The 24,664-nt window shown below is 42.9% G+C and overlaps 1 protein-coding gene across 1 annotated transcript in view; it reads left to right on the top strand.

Annotated features, from left to right (window-relative positions):
• Positions 1–24,664, top strand: part of yjefn3 (YjeF N-terminal domain containing 3) — a 40,989-nt gene that overhangs the window by 6,170 nt on the left and 10,155 nt on the right. Inside the window, exon 2 of the mRNA XM_084547626.1 lies at positions 23,251–23,359. Within this exon, the coding sequence (XP_084403752.1) occupies positions 23,251–23,359 (109 nt within the window). The remainder of the gene's footprint in view (positions 1–23,250; positions 23,360–24,664) is intronic.

Genomic DNA, 24,664 nt, shown 5'->3' with positions numbered 1-24,664 from the left:
GGTTTAGGGTTATAATTTGCTCACATGCTGAAACGGTTCTCTAATGATTTATTGAGGGTTTCACTCTCGGTTGAACAGTCTACAAATGTACTGCTCAGCTTAGCCTGAGGGCCATGACCCATCAAACCAGGAGTCTATTTCAGGCCATTGGTGAGCGCCCTGTGCTACACATCTTTGTCACTAGCATGTTGAATCAATGAACGAGAAAAGAAATCGAAGCAAGAAAATCAGAGGACACAAACAGAAGGCTCTTTTTTTCGTCTCACCTGAACAACATGGCCATCTGGAGTGAAGAGACTGAAGACCAACTGATGACCGTGATTCTGGAGAGGCTAGCTATGAGCTACAGTTAATATACCTGCGGCCCCAGCTCACAATCACCTGCTGGCGTGGAGAGTTTTTTCCTTTTAGTCTGCAGAACAGACTGTAGACACTACTTGGCCACTAGATGCGGCCTCTGCGGTGTGTTCAAGTGCGGCTTCCTGGCCCAGACACAGGTGACATAAGGCGACACTACATTTGGCATCCGTTGGTCTCTATCAGCAATTTGTACGTTAGTTTGCTGTGTCAGGACCTTATTATCTGCTTTGTTTGGCGTGTTTAGAGAGCACTCTAGTTTTCCATTTTTTGCCTTTATATATATATATATATATAAAAGAGCTCCAAACTTCCACTAATGACAGAGACGTTCATTTGACTCAGTGAAACAGAGCACCAAGCTATAATTAGAGGCAGCCCATTATTTCATTTGGCAGGTCTGCACTGTGCCTCAATTACCTGCTGTTAATTAAACTATTGTGCTGCTTAAATGTCATCATTTCATATGATGTTTTAGTAATTTAGACAATTTTGTAGGTGGCTCACATTGCAAGCCTTCTTTTGCTTTGTTCAACTTCAGTATATTTGCACCTATCTTTTATTTATGATTAGCATGTTCAGTTCTGTGTTTTGGTTGTTTTGACTGTACGCCTGTTATCTCTCAGGGTGCTTGTGTTTCCTGTCCTCGATGTTGTTTGTTCCCGAGATCTCAGCGATGCAATTAGTGAGGCAAGGTAATGACGAACGATACAAAACAAGATCCAGGTTAAAAAAAAAAGCAGCTGGAGATCGAAGAAAACATCTAGATGTCCGCCTTTCATGTGAAAAATATAAATCCAGAAGAATGCATCGTCAATGTGAACCATTATACAGTTATTTTCCAGTCACGTTAATTATGGTATGGCAGCTTCAGATGGAATACCTAGCTGAGAAACCACCTCATGTAAATCTGTGGGCTTTTCTTTTAAATGTGTTTATGTTCCTGGTTGATATTTCCACGGTCTTCAGTGTGTGTGTGTGTAGACAGGATGTATTGTCACAGCAAGTGAGAATTTCGTTGAATATTTTGTTCACCGGGCTAAATTTAGAAAGCTGACAGGCGTGAAAGAGAGCGAGAGAAAAGGAGGTGCAGATTACGTGTATATCACTCCGTGTTTGTGTGTAAATGAGGGTGGTGGCAGGTAGAAGAGGCTTTGAATAAGCTGTATTGTGTAGGATGACCTTGTCGCCTTGCTCTTCTGTTTGAACAGATTCCAACAAGAAACGTCCGTCAGTTGAATATAAGAAAAGAAGGTGGTTTCCTCACTAAAAATATCCTCATTTGAGTTACTGAAATATGTCATGGCAAGAGTGATTTAATAATGCTGCAATACATTGCACAGACGGTAGTGGTCATCTGTCAGTACACATTGCATAGATTGTGTTAGCCCTAGCCTGACTGGCCAATTCCAGGAGGTAAAATACTGTATTTATATTATTTATTGGTGGTTGTGTCTTTGAATTCTAGAAACAATACCAAGATATCAACTGATGGTAACTGTGTTTAGGACTCTGGCTAAATGCTTTCATTAGGATTTCAATGCGTTTGCATTTAAACCATGGTCTGCTTGCACCTGTTCTTTCCTCAGATCTTTGCTTATCTCAGGAATGGATGGAGTAGAGCTTTCCTGGGCTCCTCCGACTTAGAGGTAACATGGGTTTGAGTATTAATAACGATGCATAATGCAATGCTTGAATAAAACACTAAGTACAGTGAATGAATGAATGAGAAGTAAATAACATTGACCACCTTGTGACAATCCAGTGTTCTGCTGGGAAACCTTTGGGCCTGGCATTCATGTGGATGTTACTTAGACATGTACCACCCACCTAGACCAGACCAGGCACCCCCACCCCATAGCAATGACACTCCTTGATGGCAGCAGCCATTCCCAGCAGGATGCAGTCTGACACAGACACACACACAAAAACGCTTTAGGAACAACAAAAAAAAAAAAACATGAAAAATAGCACTAGATCCCAAACTGATCAAGTATCCCTTCACCTCCCCTCAATTCATAGGATCCAAAAGCCCCCACTAAGAACATTTTGTTGCATGACACCACAGGACACCCTCAGAAGGCCCATGTCCATTCTCTGATGAGTCACAACTGTTTTGGAGGCACAAGTGACACATCATTAGGAAGGTGGTCATAATGTTATGCCTGATCGGTACAATAAAATTGTGTTTGATTACCCTCTAAACATCGACAAAAGACACCGACTAGACAGCTAGCTAAAATAACCTAAAAGTAGAACAAATAAGCCCTGAATAAGTAAAATACTAGTGGCAGCACAGTGTAAGAAATGTAACATTCAAGTGGCAGCACATCAGAGCAGCAGCAGGATGAACAGTGTAAAAGTGGTAGCACGGCTGGATGCCACCAGATGTGCCAAAGTGCTGTTAGTACAGCCCCTGTTTGTGTTTGTGTGTGCTGTGTATGTTTCAGTCCTTCTGTGGAGCAGGAGGTTCGATGGAGGCCACAGCCCTGGGGTGAATGCTGTTTTTCAGCCTGTTTGTTCTGGCTTTTACCAGAGCGGACGGCAGCGGTTCAAACAGGGCGTGTGAGTCAGTGATGTAATGTGGGTCAAGAGGCACAGCATTACTCTAAGACTGGGCCAGCCACTAACTTTGCTCCCCCGTTGTTAATGAGACCTTTGCCTTGAAGGTTGCAGCAGTCAGTCAAGATCGTCTATCGAGCGTTTCAACCTGTTTCCGTTTTTGTTTTTTTGACCCTGGCCTGACTTTTTGGATTTTCCCCTGACATTCTCTGCCCCTCCAGACCCACCTGTTGCTGACCTTTTCTTGTCCCAGAAAACTTTGCCTTTACTTCTTTTGGCAAGTCTGTGAGTTTTCCTCTCTTGTCAAAATCCTGTTTTACTGCATCATCAGAGCATCCAATTTACATCCAACTACCTTTCAGCTATGCAATTGCAGGTTTTACAGTAGAGGCATGATACCACAATCTTATGCTGCTCCAGTGGCATTATGCCCCTTTGTACCCTTTTGACTTTAGCACTAGAGCTTTTGCACCTTGGTTTCCTCGTGGGGTAAACTTCCGCCTCCACCCAAGAACATAATCGGAGTGCTTTGTATCCACCTCTTAAAGAGGAATTACGATTTTTTACAACCTGGACCTTATTTCTGGCACAAAATACGATCATTTACTCAGGGTCATGAAAATCCCGTCATAATCTATTTTTACCCCTCACTTAGTTTTTTAAAAATTATAATATTGATATATTCAATAGCATTTAATTTTCATTCATTTTGAATCAATATTCATTCATTAAATGGTAATGGGCTGTCAACACGTCTTGTCCGTACTCGGACCGGGACTGTTAGCAGTTTCGGTGCTCACTGCAACATGCTTTGCATTTAGATGGCACGGTAGGGTTGAAGTGCTTCGGTGGTATGCAAACTCTTTTTTTTTGCACAATTTGCACAAAACTCCGCTTTTATCAAGGCTTCCATCAGGTAGTTTTTAAAAAAAAAAAAAAAGTCTGCCTTCCATCAGTTCCAGCAACTTGCTTTCATCCGATTCCTCCATTAGCCAAGCTCTGACGTGTGCATCAGTGTAATCGGTGTATCAGGAAATCGTGCACTGACAAAAGTTCCGCGATGTTTGAAATGCAAACTGTGGTTAGACAAGAGCCAATTAATAACCTCACTCGCCACCAAGTGGTCAGGGGTGTGCGGAGTTACCTGTTGTCTATTCGCGGACATGCAACGGTTTGTTGTTCTTTGGCCAGCTGTTCCTCTCTCTGCTTCCACATCCTCCTTTCACTAAGCTCCTCATCCGTATACTCTGGTTGAAAACGGTAAGGACGTCCATCATTAACAAAGTCGACGTCCACAACCTCAGAATCAGAAAAATATTCAGCCATTCAGCCATGACTCCAAATGACACCAAAGTTATATGGGTGAGTAAACGATCGTATTTTATGCCAGAAATAAGGTCCAGGTTGTAAAAAACAGTAATTCCCCTTTAACTGATTAAGGGTATTTTGATGCAGATTTTTTGCACAAACACTGCAGGACATCTCTCCTGTGTGTAGATGCTGCCATTGACTATTCTCCTCTCACCAGCGTCCTTCGCAGACACTTGTGTCTCACCTTTGATAAATGTAATTTCGGCAGCACCTTGAGATGAATATTGAGACGAATATTAACTCTCTACTCTCTCTTCTCTCTAAATCCAGTACTTTAAAATCTAGAAGGTATACAAAATATCTCCTTCAACAATAAACCTCTCCACTTTTAGTTTTTCACCCTCTCAGCTGTTTTTTTATCTTTCCGCCTGATCACTGTGGGAGACTCGCAGACAGGGGTCAGAGCTGTTCTGATGAATGTGACCAGAAAGAGAAGTGTTCTCATGGTGACAGAATGGGAGCGATGCCCACTAGCGACTCGCCTTATGTCTTCTCGCTGCAAAATCACTGTGGGGAGACAGAGAGAATGTGGAGAGGAGAGGAGAGGAGAGGAGAGGAGGTATTTGGATATAGAGGAAAAAAAAAAGAGTGGGCGAGGGCCAGTGAACTGATAATAAGATCCAGAGAGGGAATGGTGTCCTAGAACTTTCTCTCAGCTATTACCACTTGTCACTCACACTGGTTTTGTGCCAGTTGCCACGGAAACCGACCCCAAGCTACACCCAAGTGACAAATTGTTTTCTGGTTGACTGCGATGTGCGCAGGTGGCTGTTTCTTAATGGTCTTTACAGGGATGCCGGGTCAAGTTAAATCTGTAGACCTACTGAACAGGTGATCCTCACAAAAAGCTTTATTTATGTGTCTTTATAATAAAACTAGATCGCACCAGTCTGTCAAGTCTTTCCAGTAACACGTGATCGATAATGAAACCTAGCAGACAGTGGCTCCAGGAGTTGTTTTCTACATAAATTCTCAATCAGTGCCGTATCTTTTCTTTCCATAAACACATTTGTGTCCTGGTGAGTTGAAGACTGGAACGTTTCATACCTTTGTCGTCAGGTATTGTGTTTCTTGCCGTGCATGCCCTCATGTGTTTGTGAGCCACTGTTCGGAGCCGGGAAGGCTTTCCAAATTTTCACTAATTGGGTTCGCTGTCTCGCTCTGTCGAGTCCTGATTGTGGTTCTGTTTTTGTTTCCCATCGAAGGAACGCCGCCGCTGAATTTTGATTATGTAAATGACTAGTCTTTTATGTAGCGTTGTACTGTTGTTTGCTGCATCCTCTCCTTCTCGAAGCAGGTGGTTTATATAAATAGGAATTTAAGTTGGTTTTCGAAAGTCGACATAATAAACAGAAAACAATAATGTGCAAATTTAATTAGCCACACATTTTGCCTGTGCGCTGATTAAGTTGCATATGAATTAGAACATTATATCATCATAAACAGATTCCAGTATGTCTTTAAAGGCTTGATATTACCTACACTGGAATCCATTTATGATTATTACCATTTAAATATCTTTGTTATTGTAATTCTAATCACATGGAGATATAAGCAACACCTCTGAGCCCAGGCTATGAGCTATTATAATAAGGCAACCAGTGGAGGTGCAGAGGAATTCTTTCCTCCTCTGTGCTTTGATGGACAGTTGCTAAGGGCAGTCTCCCTGGTGACCTAGTGAGCGAGCAGGTTAATGATGATGCTGAGAGAGACATGAAGTCAAAAAGACAAGCAGCCCGGAGAGCCAGACAGAAGAATCAACAGACAATCAACTGAATGTTTACACAGAAGGAGCAGATAAAAAACCCCGGAGAGATGAGGAAATGAAGGAGAGAAAATGAGAAAAACACAGGTGGACAGGAGCTAGCTGTGGGTTAGCCTTTTGTTTTTATCTTCTTTTATTATTTCTTCATACGTTTCATTTTATGAACCCCCATCTATCTGTGTCTCGTTTCTCTTGCTTTAGTAGCCAACAATTTTATTTCAAAGTTTGCTTTTTTGTGATAATTACTGTAATGAGAAATAGTCAGACAGAGTGGGAGGAACGCAAGTTTCTATAGCTTTTTGGATTTCTGTCAACTCACTGTAATTAGTAAATATAAAGCGCGGGGTCTGCCATAGTTAAAAGACAGAGAGAGAGAGAGAGAGAGAGTGGGCGGCACCAAGATTGTCAACACCGGACATAATTTCTCAAGCGGCTATTTATGTAACACTGTGGAAGTGCCATTATTGTTGGAGCTTGGAGGAAGAGGATTTAAGAAACTGACGGGAAAGCCTAAATTAGTTGGTTAGTTAGTTCTGCTTCCAAACTTTACATCAACCTTACATGTCAGCAACAAGCAGAGGAACATGGTTGCAGCACAGTGGTATACAACAATTTGAGGTACAACATGGTGTGCAGCATAGCATGAAGTGGTTTGCTGCACTGGATGCTGGTACCAGGCTTTTGTCAAAGTGAGCTATTCTGCACGCTGAGGGTCCTGCCCCTGCACGCTGAGGGCAGGGCCATGAAGTGGTGATTCAATGGGTGTATTAATGTACTGCCCTATCGAGACTGAATATGATTGAGTTGTTAGTTTTGTGTGAGGAGACCTTATATTGTCAGAGTTATCTATAATATGCATGAGTTTGGCCATGTTAGTGATAGAGAGCTACTGTACGTTGAAGAAATAGAGCAAGATGGGTTGGACAATACGTTGGTATATTGGGACAAGGAGATGGAGCCATTATAAATTCCTTTAGGTTAACTGCTTTGATTACTCCTCTTTTGAATGTCCTCAACATGATGATATGATTGTCCAGTATGAGTCTGAGGTATTTGTAAGTGTCTGATGTGTTTAGGTTGCCTATTGTATCTTATAGCTCAATGGGTAAGAAGTACAGTCAGGTACAAGGCTGGCAGGGTCCTGCTTGTGCTTATAGAAGGGTACAATTTCTGTAATTTCCCAGCATTCATACCCACTCCAAGTCGTGACTGGCCAGCCGTGTGGAGGCGAGAAAACAGCCAGGGTTGGAAGTTTTCTCTCTGTCTCTCGCTCCCGTTTTTTTCCATTTCTGTCACTTTTTGTGTAGATAACTGAGTGCAACACTGTGAATGTCCTCCAGCAGACTGTTTGTATATGAGTGTTCTCAGATTTAAAGGACCAGTATGCCCGATTTAGATGGATTTACTGTATTAGCAGAAATGGAACATAGTATTCTTAATTATGTTTTACGCAGTGTATAATCACTAGTAACCATGATTTGGAAGGAGGCCTTCATATCTACACCAGGAGCTCATGTAGTGTCTCATGTTTCTACAGTAGCCCAGCATGGACCGACTTGCTGCCACAATGCAAAATAAGTAACAATAACATCACCCAGAAACTAAAACCTATAGCTTTACATACCACATAACAGAATACACTTTCTAAATATCTATCTGAAGTCACAACATCGCTGCTTCTAGCACCTGACAGCCACCCTAATCATCAGCAGGGAGACTATTCACCGAGTTGCAATCTACAACTTCGCCTCTAGATGTCACTAAGTCACACACATTGGTCCTTTAACTGGTGGTCCATCCTCCACTCTGAATGAGTAATGGATTTGTACTCTGCATTCCAGAGGGGCCGTTCCAGTGGGAATGGTGTGTTCTAGCGCTTTAATCAACCTAGCACTGATCGAGGATAACCCGACACTTACCCCGCATAATGAAGGTGGCTTCCTTAAGCTTCGGTCTAATCCCTGCTCAGTCAAACAGCACGTAACTCCCCCACACATATTATACATACATAATGAGGAACACACACTAATGCATGGATTTCCACCACTCCTACACAGGCCCTTTCTCACAAGGAATTCAAACTGTGTGCCTGGATCGGTAGCATGTGCATGTAGATGAGACATTTATTAGGAGTTTATACTTCTTTTGGCTTTCGGGCTGTTTAAATTTTTATGCTCTGCTCTGTTTTTTTGGCCTCAGAGTCTGTGTTTGTTTTGTCCAGGAGTTTGGCACAGTTTTGATGCAGAAACTGTAACTCTCCAGCTTGAACTTACATTGAATCATCCACTCGCACGGTAGCTTAGAGCAACAACAGTGGGAATAAATAAAATCACACGTAGCTCCAAGTATTGCCGTGGCCATCTAAGAAGGTGTACCTGCAAGGATGTATCAAGAGAGGAAATGAACCAATGAAGGACTGTGTGAAAAGAAATGGAAACGAGCGAGGAAGAACAGAGGTAGCTTTCAAACTAGTGATAGTTAAATAAAGTTCCTCTCTTGATTTATTTTCCCTCCACGGCACACTCAAGTTCGAGGTAATGAGATTAGTCAGCCTTGAGGGGATTGAATAACGATCGTCCAATTAGTTATGCATGTGAATATTAAAAATGCAATTGCAATTTGGGTCTGTAAATTTCGACTGTGCATAATTGCTTTGACCAGTGGTGACCACCGGGAGGGAGATGAGGGTTTTGTTTGTGGGACTGTGAAATAAGTGTGAACCTCCATGCCTGCTAAACTAAGTTTTATTGGCAATATACTTGAAACGTTTGTTAGTCTGCGGTGACATGAATGAAAGCCTCTGAATGAGGATTAATAGCAGTGACAATTGTCGGCTCAGGAGCTGTCGGCTGGCTGTGCTGGTACCAGAGTAATATGACAGATGAATCTGTTTGCGTAGGCTTTGCCGTGACTTTGCGTGGCGGCTCCTCTTCCTTATCACACCTTTGCAACGTGCAGCTCACACATCTGTACCTCCATCTCCCCCTGCTGCTATTGCTCTCCACCTCCTAAGTATCTTGGGGGGAGGTGAAGAAAATTGACTGATGCACGGATATACACACCCACAGAAGCGCGGCGTGTACATTGAGTGCATACTACACGTAGCGCACCCTGCCAGGCTCCCCTGGCTGCACAGCTTGTGTGACATTCTGTTCCTAATGTATGGGAAATGTCACACGTGCATACATAACAAAACTCAGCCTGTCACTACAAAAGCCAATGGTAGCCTCAGGTTAGAGCTGCACACGCGGACCTTTAACAGACAAACTTGTCTGTCAGTATAAGAGATGGTGCCAAGGGCGAGTCTGCAGCTTGGAGAGTGAGCAGCAGCTGGAATTTAGTATCCGTTTCTGAAGTTGTGAGGCTGTTACATGTGTTACAGTGTGGTTTCAGTAACACAACACCATGCCACAGAGGCTGGCAAATTGCTTGTGTAAAACAGCACTTGCCTGAGAGGAGCTTCGTGTTTGCACGATTGACTCACATCAGTCTCATCGTCTCAAGCAAACATAAATCTCTCCTGCTTTGTCCAAGTTTATCATAACGCCTCGCTGCTCTGCTCTGCTCTCGTCAGAGGCAGCTCACTAGAGTATTCCTCAGTCGCCCCTCGGCCTGCTTTTCAGCATCATTGTTTTTATTCAAGGCGTCTCTGAAGAATACTCTCTCTTTATCATCTCTGCCACCGGCCTTGTTCTCCTTACACCTCTCGCGCGCTTCTACACGCCACCTGCCACCCAGGCGCCGTCAACACCCTTACACATGCGCCCGTGTGCAAACACACATATGCATGCATGCACACGCCAGCCAGGCTGCGAAAGGTCGGCCGAATGCCAGTTTCAATACGATGGCTCTCGTGGTCCCTCTCATGGCTCCCCCTACTGCTGTGCTCATCAATTATAAACGGCGTGTGTGTGTGTGTGCACTTGTGCGGGGAGGCAGTTGTCAGAAACAAAACGTCGCTTGGTGTGAAGGCTCCTGGCCAAATGGGCGGGAGACGCTAAGAGACAGTGGCAGCGTGGGTTTGAGGCTTTCTCATTAATATGCTCTCTGGTGTTTATGTGCTGCATGTGTTCTGTATCTAATTGCCTTTCAGTTGACCCACCTGCCTTTCATTAATAAAAAAACAGCATCCGCAGTTTGCCCAGGAGAGAGGGAACCGAGTCACACGTTTACATATTTCTGGCGAATTCTCATGAACGCACACGCCCACTCACAAGATGATTAGGTATGAAGAAAGTGAACAATTTATGTGAAGGGAGTTCAAAGAAAAGCCTTGGAGAGTTTTCAGTAGCAGAAGAAGCATCATTCTCTTTTTTGTCCTCCCTGGCACAGCCTGGGGATTCTCTCTTCTTTGCCTTTTACTGGCAAAGCTACAAAATAGAGCCATAAAAAAATGCGAGCGGCAAGGAGATTAATCTCTTGTATCCAAACCAGCTGAGCGGGGATGAGGCTCTGTGTGCTCCTGCAGGGCCGCCAAAGTCTGCAATGGGGACACTTCATGAAAAAAATAAAATAAAAAGGAAATAGGCTGCCAAGTATTTTATCTTCAGTATCACCTACACTGCACCCTGAACATCAAACCATAAATTTCCCTCACTTGCTGCTCTTTGAGCTGTTGTTCTGGAGACTAATCTAATTACAGACATCACTTGAGCCTTCATTTTAACGCAAGCATATTTTCTAGATGTGTTTCTGAGTGACTACAATTAAGCCAGCAAGTCTGTAATCACTAACAGCTCTGACAGAAGGACATATGGCATTAAGACATCTTAGTGGGCCCATTGTGCATCCTTCCTTGACAGCTGAACCTGCCCTGTTGCCCTGCTGAGACATGAACTGGCAGGGGGATAAGATGCTGAGACGGTGAGAGGCAAGAGTTGCAACAGACATGCCCTGCAGGCTAGAGCATCTTCACCTCACTTTTTTATTTTTCAAAAAATGGCTTATTTTGCCACAGTAATACAATATGCAATACGCAAATGTCTGCTTCTGACATTAAACCCAACAAAAATATCTGGTCTCAAGTCACTTTAAGTCTGAAATGATCAACCAGGGGTCCCACTAATTATTTCCTCCTCATTCTGATGCTGAACGGGTTTACATTTAACTCAGGGTTGCACTGCTCTCAAGTGGTTCATTTCATTGAGAATAAAAGTGGGGTCTCTGCCCTTCAAAACTCTCCAGCAGCCTCCTTGAGCATGTTGTCACATCAGGGGCTGTTACTGAACCAGATGTACTGCGGAAGTGCCTGTTGTCTTTGATCCGTCTTTGACTGGTCTTAAACCCGCAGTAACTGAGCGTTTTTGCCTCTTCTCGGCTGTGGCGGCATGCTGTAAACGCCACTCTGACGTACTAGAGCACCTTTTAAGTGGTTAGCAAACATCAGACATAGTATGTGATGAATGTAAGTCAAATGTTCACTCATGCTAGCTCTCACAGGAGCATAACAACCTGATCTGTGTAAAAGAGCACTTGACATATTTAACACTGCGTTCCAATAAAATTATTAGGCTACATCTCCTGATTTTCTTTTTCATGTTTAGACTTAGTTCAGACTTAGAGAGAAAGTAAATATTTTTCTTCAAAAACATGACTTGAGACCATTTAGGAAACTTCACGCAGGTTTCTCTTGAACCAGAAAAAGGCTTCATTCAAATTCCCCGAGACGATTGAAGTTAACCTTGAACTAATTTACAAGGTTTAAACATCCTTGAGAAATTGAGACAGACAAAGAATACATCCTCTCTAGTTATTATGCGATCCCCGTACTGTAGCGCCCTTTTTTTTTTTTTGTGGCAGCCGACCAGAAAACCTATGCCATACTAATAAACCACAAGTGCTTCCATCTCTGGGAGAGCCATAATGAAATCCCTGAGCCGTTCTGCTCTCGAGGACTCTGGAAGACAGAGCACACGACTGATCAGCTGGATAGTGAATGTAAAAATTCAGCAAGTTGGTTTTAGCCACACAACACATTATTAAATATGTGGAAAAACTGTTTTGCTTCTTTTAATTTGAAGTTACAGTAATATATCTGGGAGGACACACATAGATTTGGAATTTGCATGTGATTTCTTCATCCTACTCTTAAGTTCTTCCTTTTCTAAGACGTTTCCCCCCATTCTTCGTCCTGTAGCTAACCAGCCATGACATCTGGAACCAAATGGGTGCAGACAAAAGCCTTGCGGGATTGTGAAGTTGCCTAAAATACAGCAAACAGCACACATTTCCTTTCCGGCTGGTTTCAGTGGTCTCATAAATTACCAGTCCACATTAACCACATAATGATAGAGCAATGACACTGATTAAACACTGTCTCGAAGAGTCGCAATGAGGCATTGTGCTCTCAGCTTGCAGCCTGGCACAAGTGTTTATTTAGCCCCTAAGAGCAGAGGAGACTGTAGGAAGATTGCCCACTTCATGGCAGGGCTTTATTAGCCTGCCTTTTATCTTTGCATTTAAAATCGCTGGCTGTTCTGATTATGCTGTGTCACTTTCTCCTCTCTTTCTCCCCCTGTCCGCTCCCTCTCCACTTTCTTATAGAAGCTTTTAATTGGACGCAATTAGAGATTTTTTTTTCCCCCTCTGTCGCAGATTTCAGTCCTCATTTCATTTAACAGCATCCCAAAAAATATAAGACCCATTGTCCACCCATTATTGTGAATGCTTTGAGTGCACACTAATGAAAATGTAATTTCTCTGCTAACCATGAAGAGCCAGCGCACATGAACGGTGCTCTTAATTGCAGTTAATAAATGCTGGACAAGAGTTACTTTTACTGAAATCACTGCAATGCCTAGAACAGACAAGCCGTCAGAGTCGACGGTGTGTGGGAGGCAGAAGGAGGATGGGTTTTCTGTGCTTGTCAGGCCGCTGAGAGACGTGGTTGAGGAAACGCATCTCAGACCAATCCCAGCTGTTGTGGTCTTTGTAGCCGAGGCATGTGGTGATGTTTTTTGGGAGGTGCATGTCAGGCTCAGAAGCATAAACCTGGCTTAAAGGCTCCAGTGTGGCACTGCATTGTTGCTATGCACAGCTCTGACCTTTGCAGATGCACCTATCCATTGTGGTAGCCCTCTGTCACTTTGTGGCACCATCGAAAAATATGTGAAATAGCTAAAAATGTTTGTGAGTTCAGTGAATTCTGGACAAAGAAGTTGTTTGTAGAGGATTTAAATAGAAGTTTTAACGTCATTATCTTGTGCCACTCTCATGTTTAGGATTCCTTATTCTGTGCCTTTTTTTGCTCGTACTGAACTCTGTTGTGGTCGTTATCTTTTCTGGTTTAAGCTTTCAAACAATCAGCACTGGACCTGCGCCTCATTACCTGTTATCTCTCACTCTGCCCAGAGCTACACGAACGAACACACATCACCTGTGTGATCACCAGCGAGCTTCAGCGAAAGCAGGAGTCAGGATGAACATATGAGAGCGTTGAGAGTGAACCAAAGCACTTTAGTGGTGGGCCAGAGAATCAGCAAACACACTGCAGAGATGAGTGGTATTGTGCGCGTGGGATGTGTGGGTTGATCAATGCAATCTGTTTCACATCACATGCAGTCTATTGTGAACATCAGTTTTACAAATTAAAATCTCTTAAAACCTGACTCCTCAACTCAGCTCAGACGAACAAGCAAGGCCCGACAGTAACAATGTGAACATGTACAAAAATGCTGAATCTCCTAAATCAAACCTAGAGGAGCTCAGGGAATGTACCCACATTGCTGATGTTAAAAATGCACTTAGAAGTGGAAAGCCCTGTTAAAATGTACCTTGGAGTAGCATGGGTCAGCTGCAATTTGCAACAGCTGTATATCGAAGGGGACATAGTGAACTATTTTTTCTTCTAGGCATGCTTATTGTGTGCAGTCACATGCTTCTGGCAACTCTGTTGCTATGGCACCAGGGCATCACATGGGAGGAAAATTAGGTCACCTTTTTCTTCTATAGATGAATCCATCATCAGCATCTCACACAAACATGATGGAACTGCACTTTATCTTTTGTGTTGAGCGAAAAAATGATTTCACACATATTTGTTGTGTATGAATGCGTTCAGTCTCATGTGGTCACGTGTAGATGTACAGTGCACAGTCAAGCTCAAACGGTGTCGCTGAGATAACACATTCACGTAGGACTGCAGCCAGACTGAACGCAAAGCCAAGCCATTCAACCTAAAGCTCAGGGCAGCTGATGCGTTGTTGTTATTAAACTTCGGGTCACTTAGTAACTCATATAGGTCATCAATCTGATGTGTCCCAGCCAGCAGCCTCATAAATTGTATTAGCCTTTCTGCTCTGCCTCCGCTACCTGGAGGACAAAACTCTACCTCGGTAGAAACGAATTAAATGTGACAACACACGCTTTGTAATTTATGATACTGCTGCCCCCCGGCCTCAGACTGAGGTAGCCGGGCTTAAATCAGAGGCAGAGGTCATTAATGGATATTCTGGATAAGGAGGAAAAAGGATTTAAGACCGCGGAAGGGGCCACAAGATGATGTAACCTGTGAGTGTATGACTCATGCACCTAATGTCAAGTTGTTCTTCGATACATCTGTTAGACCTGTGTGTGTGTGGGCAGGTGCTCATCTATCCAGATAACAGCCCTTCTCCTTTTGTGGTCACATGACATCTGAAAATGAATGATAAGTAGACCTGACTGACACGGATTGGACACGGTAGACATTTTTAGCTCAAGAGAGCACACTTGCTCAAGCCACACGCACACACGTGGGAAACGTAATGTAGTAATGAGCCTGCACCTGTGGCACAAAGTAAATATAGCCCGTGTTCATCTTTCATGTGTCTACAGGTGCATGGCTACGGGGGGATGAAATGAGTTATGAGAGCAAAAAGCAGGAGCCGCTGATTGTGATTATCTAAAGAATGTCTGTCTCGTTGTAGCGGATATGAGGAACATGAGCAGACAGCTAAACTGATTAAGCCTGATTTAAAAGAGTGATGGTACTGGAGACAGTCGTACGGATGCGATCTCGAGCCTCTCCCTCACATATGCAGACGCACACATAAACTACATGCAGTCGGCCCCCAAATTATTGCCCAAGGAGACTTGAAACAAAGTGGATCATGGCGTCCTGATCTGATAAGAATTGAGCAGCATGAAGCGGATCATGCTGGGAAGTTAGAATGGGACCATATGGAGGCACAGGGCCAGCTCCTATCTGCCAGCTGAGGCTGTTTATGAGGCACTCCCTCTGCTGCTGCACCTCGTCCGTCCAATTAAGCAGCGGTAAATGTTGTATGTATGCTTCCAGACATGTACAAATGTGAATTAGAATGTGGTCAGACACTGTTCATCAGATTATGGTGACCCTGCTCGCTTGAGTTTTCGGCCAGCTAGAATGTGATAGTGTTAATTATTCCAGGGACATTTGCATCAGATCCATCGTGTTATGTCTTCAGCCTGGGAACACGCATAGACTGTATGTAAAGATGAACATAGCGAGCAATGATTTAATCAGCTGAAATAAAGTGTAGCGTTGACACTCCTTGAAACCTGATTGAAACAGGCAGATAAACTTAGCACAGAATTAAGTATAGCAGGAATGTTAATATGTATGTTTGCTACAGTGCACTGATGTACTTTACCGTTAAACTACATATTAAAAGGAAATTACCGTTTTTGTACAATCTGGACCTTATTTCTGACATAAAATACGATTGTTTACTCACCCATATAACTTTTGTGTCATTTGGAGTCATTCGGACGATATTTAGATCCACGTATATCCATATAGTGGGAGTGAATGGGGCACCGAAACGCAGCCTCTAAATAACACATTATCTGCCACGAAACTCGTTCATTTCACCAATATTTTGTTATGATACGCTAGTGCTATTCCCCGTTGAGCCCGGAGTTACCTGTTATCATCATCCAGGGTCTGTAGATTGACCTACTAACCTCTGTCCTGGATGATGTCATCTCAGAGCGTCATCTCTTGTTTACCTGTAATTTGCTACTGCTATTTTTTTGCAACATGGCTGAATATTTTTCCGATTCTGAGGTTGTGGCACAGAAGATCAGAAGAAGCAAATTTAACTAAAGAAATCATCATGACTTGTGGAAAAACCTTCGTGATTTAGTGTTTCATGAATGAAGCTGACCCTCACACGTTGTCTTCAGTTTCAAGATGCATACCAACCTGCGCAATCATACATTCAGACATAGTACAGGGCATTGTTGTTTTTTTAGTATTGTTTTTTTTTTTTTTATTTAACAAATGCTTCTGTAATAAACGTATTTGTGTTGTTTTATTTGACACTGCAAAAGTACAAACAGGCATGTCATTACTTCCTTTCCTTTTCAGAACTTCCAGTTGTATGTCGTTCTCTGCTGGTGTTCGTATTGATGTTATTTAAAATGTACTTTCCACTTCATCTCTTTCTTTCTTTTCCTTATATAGTATCTTAATTTCGGACAGTTTGAATCGTTCCACATGTCTCTGTTGCTCTTCTGACTTTTCGCCTTTACATCGTCTCTTAGCTGGATGCTGCAGGACTTCCTGGAGGCACACTGCAGGGAGTGTGACTGATGATGAAAGGTGTCCTGAGATGACACATGTTAAATTAGATGCACACATACAGACATACGCCCGGGAAAGCCCACTGATAATCTGGTTGTAATTGCAGGGGAGCCATCATTTAGTAACATACTGTAGTGCAAGCTTCTCTAAAGCTCAGTAGGATATGAGCATGGTTGTCCATCATTGTGAAGCAGGAATAAGGTTGATAGTGAGATTATCAGCAAGGTTAAAATAAACGTGAGGTTTAAAATGAGAAACGATAACTCTGTTATAAGAATAGCTACAGTTCTATGGTATATAGCTGCAGTCTTCATGAGATCATAAACCTGTACGTAAAAACTAATAAAAAACACATGGATGGAATCAACCAGGTTGAGTCATCACCCTTGTGTCCTCAGGCTTTCTCTTCTTTCTTTGGCTTTTGCTCTCACCCTTTTCTCATCACTCTGGTTCAGTGAAGTGAGAGCCTTCATCAGCGCACCACAAATAGGCGGCAGAATGCAGAGAGGCAGAGGAAGGTAATGCAGAGAAAGAAAATGGAAAAGAGTAAACTAAGAGTGACTTATAAAGCAAGCTCAGCAACGATGGAGATGAAAGGACGGAGCAGTGGCAGGAAGGCAGAGTGGAGAAGCTTTTTTTGTTGAACTTTTATACAGGATGGAGTGCACATGGTTTTATGAAATGTATATATTTTTGAACTGGAGAGAGCATTTTTCATATGGCAGACGGATAATTGCAGGAGGAAAATAAAGGAAAACAAATGCAAAAACCCATACCATTCACCATCCCACGCAGTCTGACCACTCTGGCTGATTGCAGTCCACTTGATTTTCCAAATGCATGTCATGTGCTGTATATGTCTAGACTATTTACATTAGACACTACGGCGTGCTTACACGACATGTCAGTTGCAGTTGTTTCACAACAAAGGCGTCGCTCTGGAAAGGGCTACATCGGAGGGTTGGTCAGATCACCATGTTGGCCCTGACTAAAATGTTTCTCTCCATTAGGTGACTGTCTTTGAAGCTTCTCACTTATCCAAGTCACGACACGTCCAAAGAATTCAAGCTGAAAAAAGGTCAACTGGACCTGCAGAGTTTGTTTAATGATACCACACTCATCCAATTAGCTTCTTCAGTTGTAGGACTGAAGAAGAAGCTAAGGCCTCGCTCTGACCGTGCAATGGAAGAAGCTACGTTCCTAGAACTGAAGAAGCTTCTTGAACGAGTGGCAAAAAGTCTTCAAGTAACTTTTCAGGTCCAGTTTTTTTGGATTAGTTTATTTGTTTGTAAAATTCCCTCTAGCACCACTAGCAGCCTTTTTCTTGTGCCACCATGTGGGTGAAATTCATACAGACCCCAAGTCTCCATTCTGATATATTTGGTGATTCCTGAGTTTTAATGCAACACCTTCAACTCACTGTTGACATGGTCAACTATGATGGTGAACATGGTCTAAACATGACATCAGTATGTTATTATTGTCGATTTCAAACTGTTGTATATGAAGCTCATTGGCGATTCCAAGTGTTTTGGTCTGTGTGATGAAATATAGTCTGGTTTAAAGTAAAATATGCCTTTGTTCATATTTTTTAGAATATTTTAGAGTCACGGATGATTTTCCAGTGAGTGCTTCGTAATCACTCCACTGCACTGTTTCCTGGGTTTTTCCATGGATATTGCTCTTTATCAGGAGAACCCTACTGTGCACTACAATGGATAATTACAAGAAGCAATTGTGCAAAACACAAAAGCTTTCACGGCACCATGTTTAGGCTGAATCATCACCGTGTTCTTTTGACTGTGTCTGACGGCACCCAAAAAGTAAAAATTAGTACAGTAAAGAGGGCAGAAAAAGGAACTGAACAGTGGTTCCCTTCAACTCTGAATGTTTTTTTTTTTCATGTGGTACTTCATTTGTGTTTAAAAGGCCTGAAGTTTCATTAGCAGCTGTTGAGTATTAGATAGAGCAGGAGGTGGACAGATAATGGATGTGAGAGGAGGACTGTGGAACTGATGAATAGCATCTTTTTGTTCCTTTTCTAGAAGTCTAACTGTTACCTGCTCTTTAAGAGGACAGGACAGTTTCTCTGATGCACATGTCTTTCTCCTAGTTGGTAAGCAACAGTTTATTCGATTACACAACAGTAAATTTGGTACAGAGAGCAGCGGGGACAACACATAGGATGTGGCTGATAGATAAAAAAGCAATACTGAGAAAGATTTAAAATACTCCACTGTGTGATACCAACTCAAGAAAGTTGCGGCTCGTCAAACCATATACATATTCACCAGAATAACATCCCACGGGGTCCAGCTCAAGGGACACAATATCGCCTCTCTTATTTTAGTGCTTATTAGCGCCGGTCAGTCAGCTCCATCTGTAGCCCTTATTAAATCTATTCCTCTGTGTTGATGAATGTGGCCCAGTTGAGTGTTGAATGATACTATTCAATTTATTGCTTCTAATCAAGGTAATGCGTAAATCCAAAGTAGGTATACCGACATCTTTACTTGAAAAATGTGAAAGTGTTGCAAGTTACGACCCAAAAAGCTGGATATATACAGTTTTTTTTTTTTTGTCCAAAGCTTGCAATCTCACTCTAATGGATGTCCTGTCAAATATTTGTTAAGATCTTTGAGCCGTGCACTTAACGCGTTGCAACGTTGACGTGGCTAAAAGCAAGGGTGACCATCAGGGTACTGTTTTGCTTCGTGACACCGAGCTCTTCCCTGGAAGTAAATGGTGGTTTGCAGCCCCAGTCTTTCACATTCAGTCATTTGAATCACGCTCCTTATCTCACCAGCAGATCGCTCTGGAAAGGTGGCAATTAGACAAACTGAGAGGAACGAGGAGGAGTAGGAGGAGGTGAAATGAGGCTATTTCAGTCCTCCTGTGTAAGAAAAATAGAAGCCCTTCTGATAGTACGGCGAGTGTTCGTCTCTCATGTGACACGAGGATGCTTCGCAGCTGAGGAACACATACAGAGACATATTGTTTATGAGGCTTTTCTGGGCTGGTGTTACAGGATAGATTTAGTGGGCCGCGTGGTGCGGCTGACACTTTCACTTTCACTCGGCGGGACTGATGAATTGGCCTGTTTCATATTTAACAGTGGTTGTACTTCTGTTCATACTATATCTTTTATGTATCTGCTTCTGTCCCATATCCCCCAGAGGCTCTATTAAAGTTTCATTTTGCCTTATCTCATGTGTAAGGTAAACAGACTTATTAAGGAGGTTGAGATCATAGTTGAGCAGTGCCACACTGAAGGTGACACACTGCAGGAGCACATCGCACGCAGCATGGGGAAATCAACTCTCCCTCCGGGGAGAGGCTGTTGGCTGTTTAATGACTGTGGCTACAGGTGCAACAGAAGCTAATACTCACAAGGATCCAAATTCACTCTGCAGCTCCACTGCACACACACACAACCGCAAATCTGTTTATTTTTGCCAATCAGACCTGGCTTAGGCTTGCATGCCTACTTTTCTTTTGAAGCAATTTGATGTTGAAACTTTCTGACTTAAAAAGAATAAAAAAATGAAGCGGTTGTTCTGAATTTTCAAATGTATTTCAGTGAGTTTGGATAAATAAATACTTGATTAAGAATTATGAGCATGGTCAGAGCTGGTAATCGAAGAGACCTGGAATTATGAAGTAGCCATTTGTCTTTAGTGTATCCTGAATGTCGTGTGCTGCTTCCTTGCGGCTAAAACTAGCAGCTGTTGAGCTTCACACCCACAACACTTGTCACTAGTGTTAAGGATCGATAGTAATTGCCCGTCAAGCAGCAGCGGTGCCATGATATCAGTCCACTGCTGAGATTTTCCCCACCCACCGGGACACGCACCTATTTTTACACAGATCGGATTGTTTCCCTCCTCTCTGTTTTAAAGACAAACACACAAACCGGCCTGTGTTAGAGCTGAATCAATTTGGCTCCGCCGCTGACACAAACAGCAGCAAAACACACGGCGAACCCTGTGGACTGAGGTGAACTTTCCAAAGATCAACTTGTCGCTGCGACTCAGGAAACATCCCTGAGGTGAGCCGTGGGTGACAGCTGCTGCCGCTCCACTGGCACAGGTAAATGCCAGGAGCCCCACTTGGATGCGCTGGCTTGCCGTCACACAAACACACATTCACACACACGCTTGCACAAGGATGTGCCTCATGCCTAAAAGGAGCACAAGCAGGCCTTGAAGCGCTTCGGCCACAGAACATGTGTGCGCATATTATTTGCTTTAATAGATGTGCTTGCTCTTTTGCAAGCACTGCAGGCACTGAAAACAAGCCAGACATTGTGACACAGTCCTCCACTGTGATTGTTCCGCATAAACAGAACAATAAGCTAATAAGCTTTTGAGGCTTTGTGGAAAACGGGTAGAACTTGTTATTGTGTGGCAGTGAAATAATACAGCATTATTACTGCACGCACACACACACACAAAAAAAACATTGTTCCATCATGGTGACAATGATGGATTTAACTATTTCTAAAAATGCAGAGATCTAAGTACAGTACAGTAGATGTCAGTATCTCGTGCTCTACATTTTCTTCTGAAGGGTTCCTCATTGCGCGTGTGTGTGTGTGTGTGTGTGTTTTTTTGTGATGGCATATAGTGTAACAAGAAAGAGCACAAATGATGTAACACAATGAAATGCACACACATATACGTACATCCCCTCGCACAAAGAGCTCTTAAACCCCTCTGAGAGGTGAAGATGTGAAGAGGAGTGGAGCGCCCTTGTTGAATCGGGGCTGATTAGATGCACATTATAGATTTTTTTTTTGTATCCACCCCCATCTCGCCTTCTCCAATCGGTCTCCTGAACTCAAACGTGACGAATGTTTTCTAATAGGCCAGGAGCGAACATTTAATCTAATCTGAATAATAATCCTCATGCAGCTGCATCTGTTGCAGAGCTGACTCACATTTCATTTTCTGGATGTGACTGTTTCATCAACCAGGCTTTATTTTTATTATTATTATTATTATTATGAGCTGCAGTACTGAAGAAGGCCACCAGGTGTCTGTAGAGTAATAGGAATGCTTCCTATTTTACAGACCCACAGCTCAGACGTAGAAGGCAGAATGTATTGATTTCACCCAGTTTATTCCTGCTCTTCATACTCTGAATAACAGGTGACAGCACCGTGGCTGTGGCCATGTCGCCTGCCCCCACTGCTGTGCATTTGTCACACTTTTGCACACATACACACACACACACACACACACACACACGGACATAGACACAAACCTCCATGCTAAAAGCAGCACCAGAAGGCTCCAGCAAAGTGGCATTAGTCACACTGTCACCATGCAGCGAGCAGCCGCAGGAAGCAAAGTAGCAATCAGTCCAGAAAGAATATGTGTGAATGTAAGATCACAAATGTATAGACACATACATAAACGTCAGCTTGTGCTCAGTTCACAGTTACACAGGTGCCTACTAGCATGTCTAAGCTAATAGTTAAGATTTGTTTTTATGAGAAAACCTTGACGTCTGAACCTGTTTGTGTAACTCTTAGAAACTCATACTCGTTGCTATAGCAAATAGTCTATATGACAACCACTTAAGTACATACTGTATGCATATAAATAGACCATTTTAGCTGTGTGGCAGATGCCTTTCTGGCACATTATGCTGTGTGTCATTGTCTTTTCAATAATTAGTAATATACACAGATCAGGCATAACATTATGACTACTTTTCCAAAGTTCTCATTTGTACCTCCAAAACAGTTGTGACTCATCAGAGAATGGACATGGGCCTTCTGAGGGTGTCCTGTGGCGTCTTGCAACAAGATGTTGTTAGTGGGGGCCTTTGGGTCCTATGGATTGAGAGGGGAGGGGCCTCTGTGGATCATCCCACAGACACTTGATCAGTTTGGGATCTAGTGAATTTGGAGGTCAGGTCAACACCTTGTGCTGTTTTTCATGTTTTTTTTTTTTTTGAGTTGTTCCTAAACTGTTCTTGTGTGTGCCTGAGTCAGGCTGCATCCTGCTGGGGATCAAGGTACATCATTGCTATGGGGTGGGGGGTGCATGGTCTGGTCTAGGTGGGGGGTACCTGTCTAAACAGTATCCACACGAATGCCAGGTCCAAAAGTTTCCCAGCAGAACATTGTATTGTCACAAGATGGTCAATGTTATTCTCTTCTCCTGTCATAATCTTTTGCCTGATCAGTGTAAGCCTATTTTGTTGCGTCAGCCGGCGCATTGCATGTGTAATATACAATATTCACAGTGGCAAAGCAGCAAGACACATGATGTAGTTTCTTTGGTGATTCTTAAAAAAGAAGAGTTCTTTTCTGAACTCAATAAATTATATAAACAAAGGTTGCTGACTAATTTGAGTTGAATCAAAGAGAGATGAACTCAAAGTGACTCATTCCAACCTGACCTCATTAAGGCGTATGAGAGGAGCGTACTGTACACAGTTCAGTGTATTTGAGCTGATGAGCTAAATCTTTCATAGAGCTCAGAGTATTTCTAGAAGCACAACGGCGACATGGTATAATACTTAATAATTTTCTTCCAGAACAGCTTTGCGTACTGAAGATGGTTTTATTAATGAAAATGGTGATTTATAACCACAGGATGTTTCTTACTAACAGCGTGTGTTTCCCTGTGTCCGTCAGTAAAGGGGAGGTGACCGCTATCGAGACAGAACTACTGAAGGACTACAGGTTTGGACAGCAGCAGCTGATAGAGATTTGGGGACAAGCATGCGCCATGGCCATCACTAAGGTCTGTACACCTTTTATTTTCCACCCTCTGTCTTTTACCTTGTCTGTTTGTTACCCACACTTTGTTCCAAATGAATCACCACGGCATGAGGTCAACCACTCTCCATCCATGGATCCATCTCCATTCATCTTGCCTTCCATTGTCGTGCAGTCATGGGTTTGTCTGTTCATTATTCCTGCTATAAATAAAAGCTGTAACAAATACAATATGTCCAGTATGTTGTTGTTGCAGTTTTGTTTTAACTGGCAAATGGGGCTTTCTAGAATGTGCAGTTATGATTTCAAAAGCTTGTTTCTCTGTATCATTAAACCTGAGGGCCCAAGTCTCAGCAGCGGTTACCATAAACCGTGATGTGTGTTTGTGTTATCGCTGTACTCTGACTGGGTTTAGTGCGTAACTAGCAGTTCAGTCTTGTTTTTCAGATGTTACCCTTATTTTTCCCGTCTTCTTAATCTACTGTAAAGAAACTGCTACAAAGTTCGACACTACAAACATTTAATAACCATTTGAAAATGTCAAAGTTGTTTTTAAGTCCTTACATCAGCCTTGCGGGGATTAACATGAAACCGATCAAAAAGTTTCCAAATGTTTTTGTAAAAATGTTCAAATCAAAGGATGTCATGCAAATTTTTCCAATTACAGAACTTTTCTGACATCCAGCTCAGAAACACAGTTAAATGCTCGAGTCAGATATTTAACAGACTGTGGCCTCGGCAAACCCACTCCTAAGCAAATCTGTTTAATAGCCTCCAGTGTGTATCGCTCAGCAAACCAATTCTAAAGGTCACAGATTTCACCCCATCCCCTTTATCGTCCCCTGACTTCGAGCCTCGGTAATCAAACGGTTCCTGGTGTGACCGTTTGATTGTACGAGAGGGCAAAAAAGTCGCAGCTGTTGCCATTCGCACTTATCTGATTTGCATTAACTTCCATACAAAATGCCCAATTATGGTGGGGAGGAAATGTTCTAACTTTCTGTGACATTCACTTATAAACATTTGAGAGGCTCACCTCGGGGCACGGCACCTGAGCTCACTCAGTGGCAGCGCTCCTTAACCGAACCTCACTCGTCCAGCTCTTCTTTTCTGGTGTGGCCGCAGTTTCGCTGTGATCTGGACTTTGTCAAGTCGTGTATATGTGTGTGTGTGTGTCAGAGGGCTGTTAGGAACACATGTGGTTCCCTTCTGACCAGACCACTGACTTGGTTTAACGCCACACTGGTTTCCTCAGTGGGCTCTTCAGCAGGCTGTGATGAATAAGAATCTGAGCTACAAGACACGTGAAACCCCGCTTTTCTGTCAAGAG

The sequence above is a fragment of the Chelon labrosus genome (assembly GCF_963514085.1).
Source record: "Chelon labrosus genome assembly, chromosome: 7".
NCBI lineage: Eukaryota > Metazoa > Chordata > Actinopteri > Mugiliformes > Mugilidae > Chelon > Chelon labrosus.
This window is presented reverse-complemented; position numbering and strand designations above follow the sequence as displayed.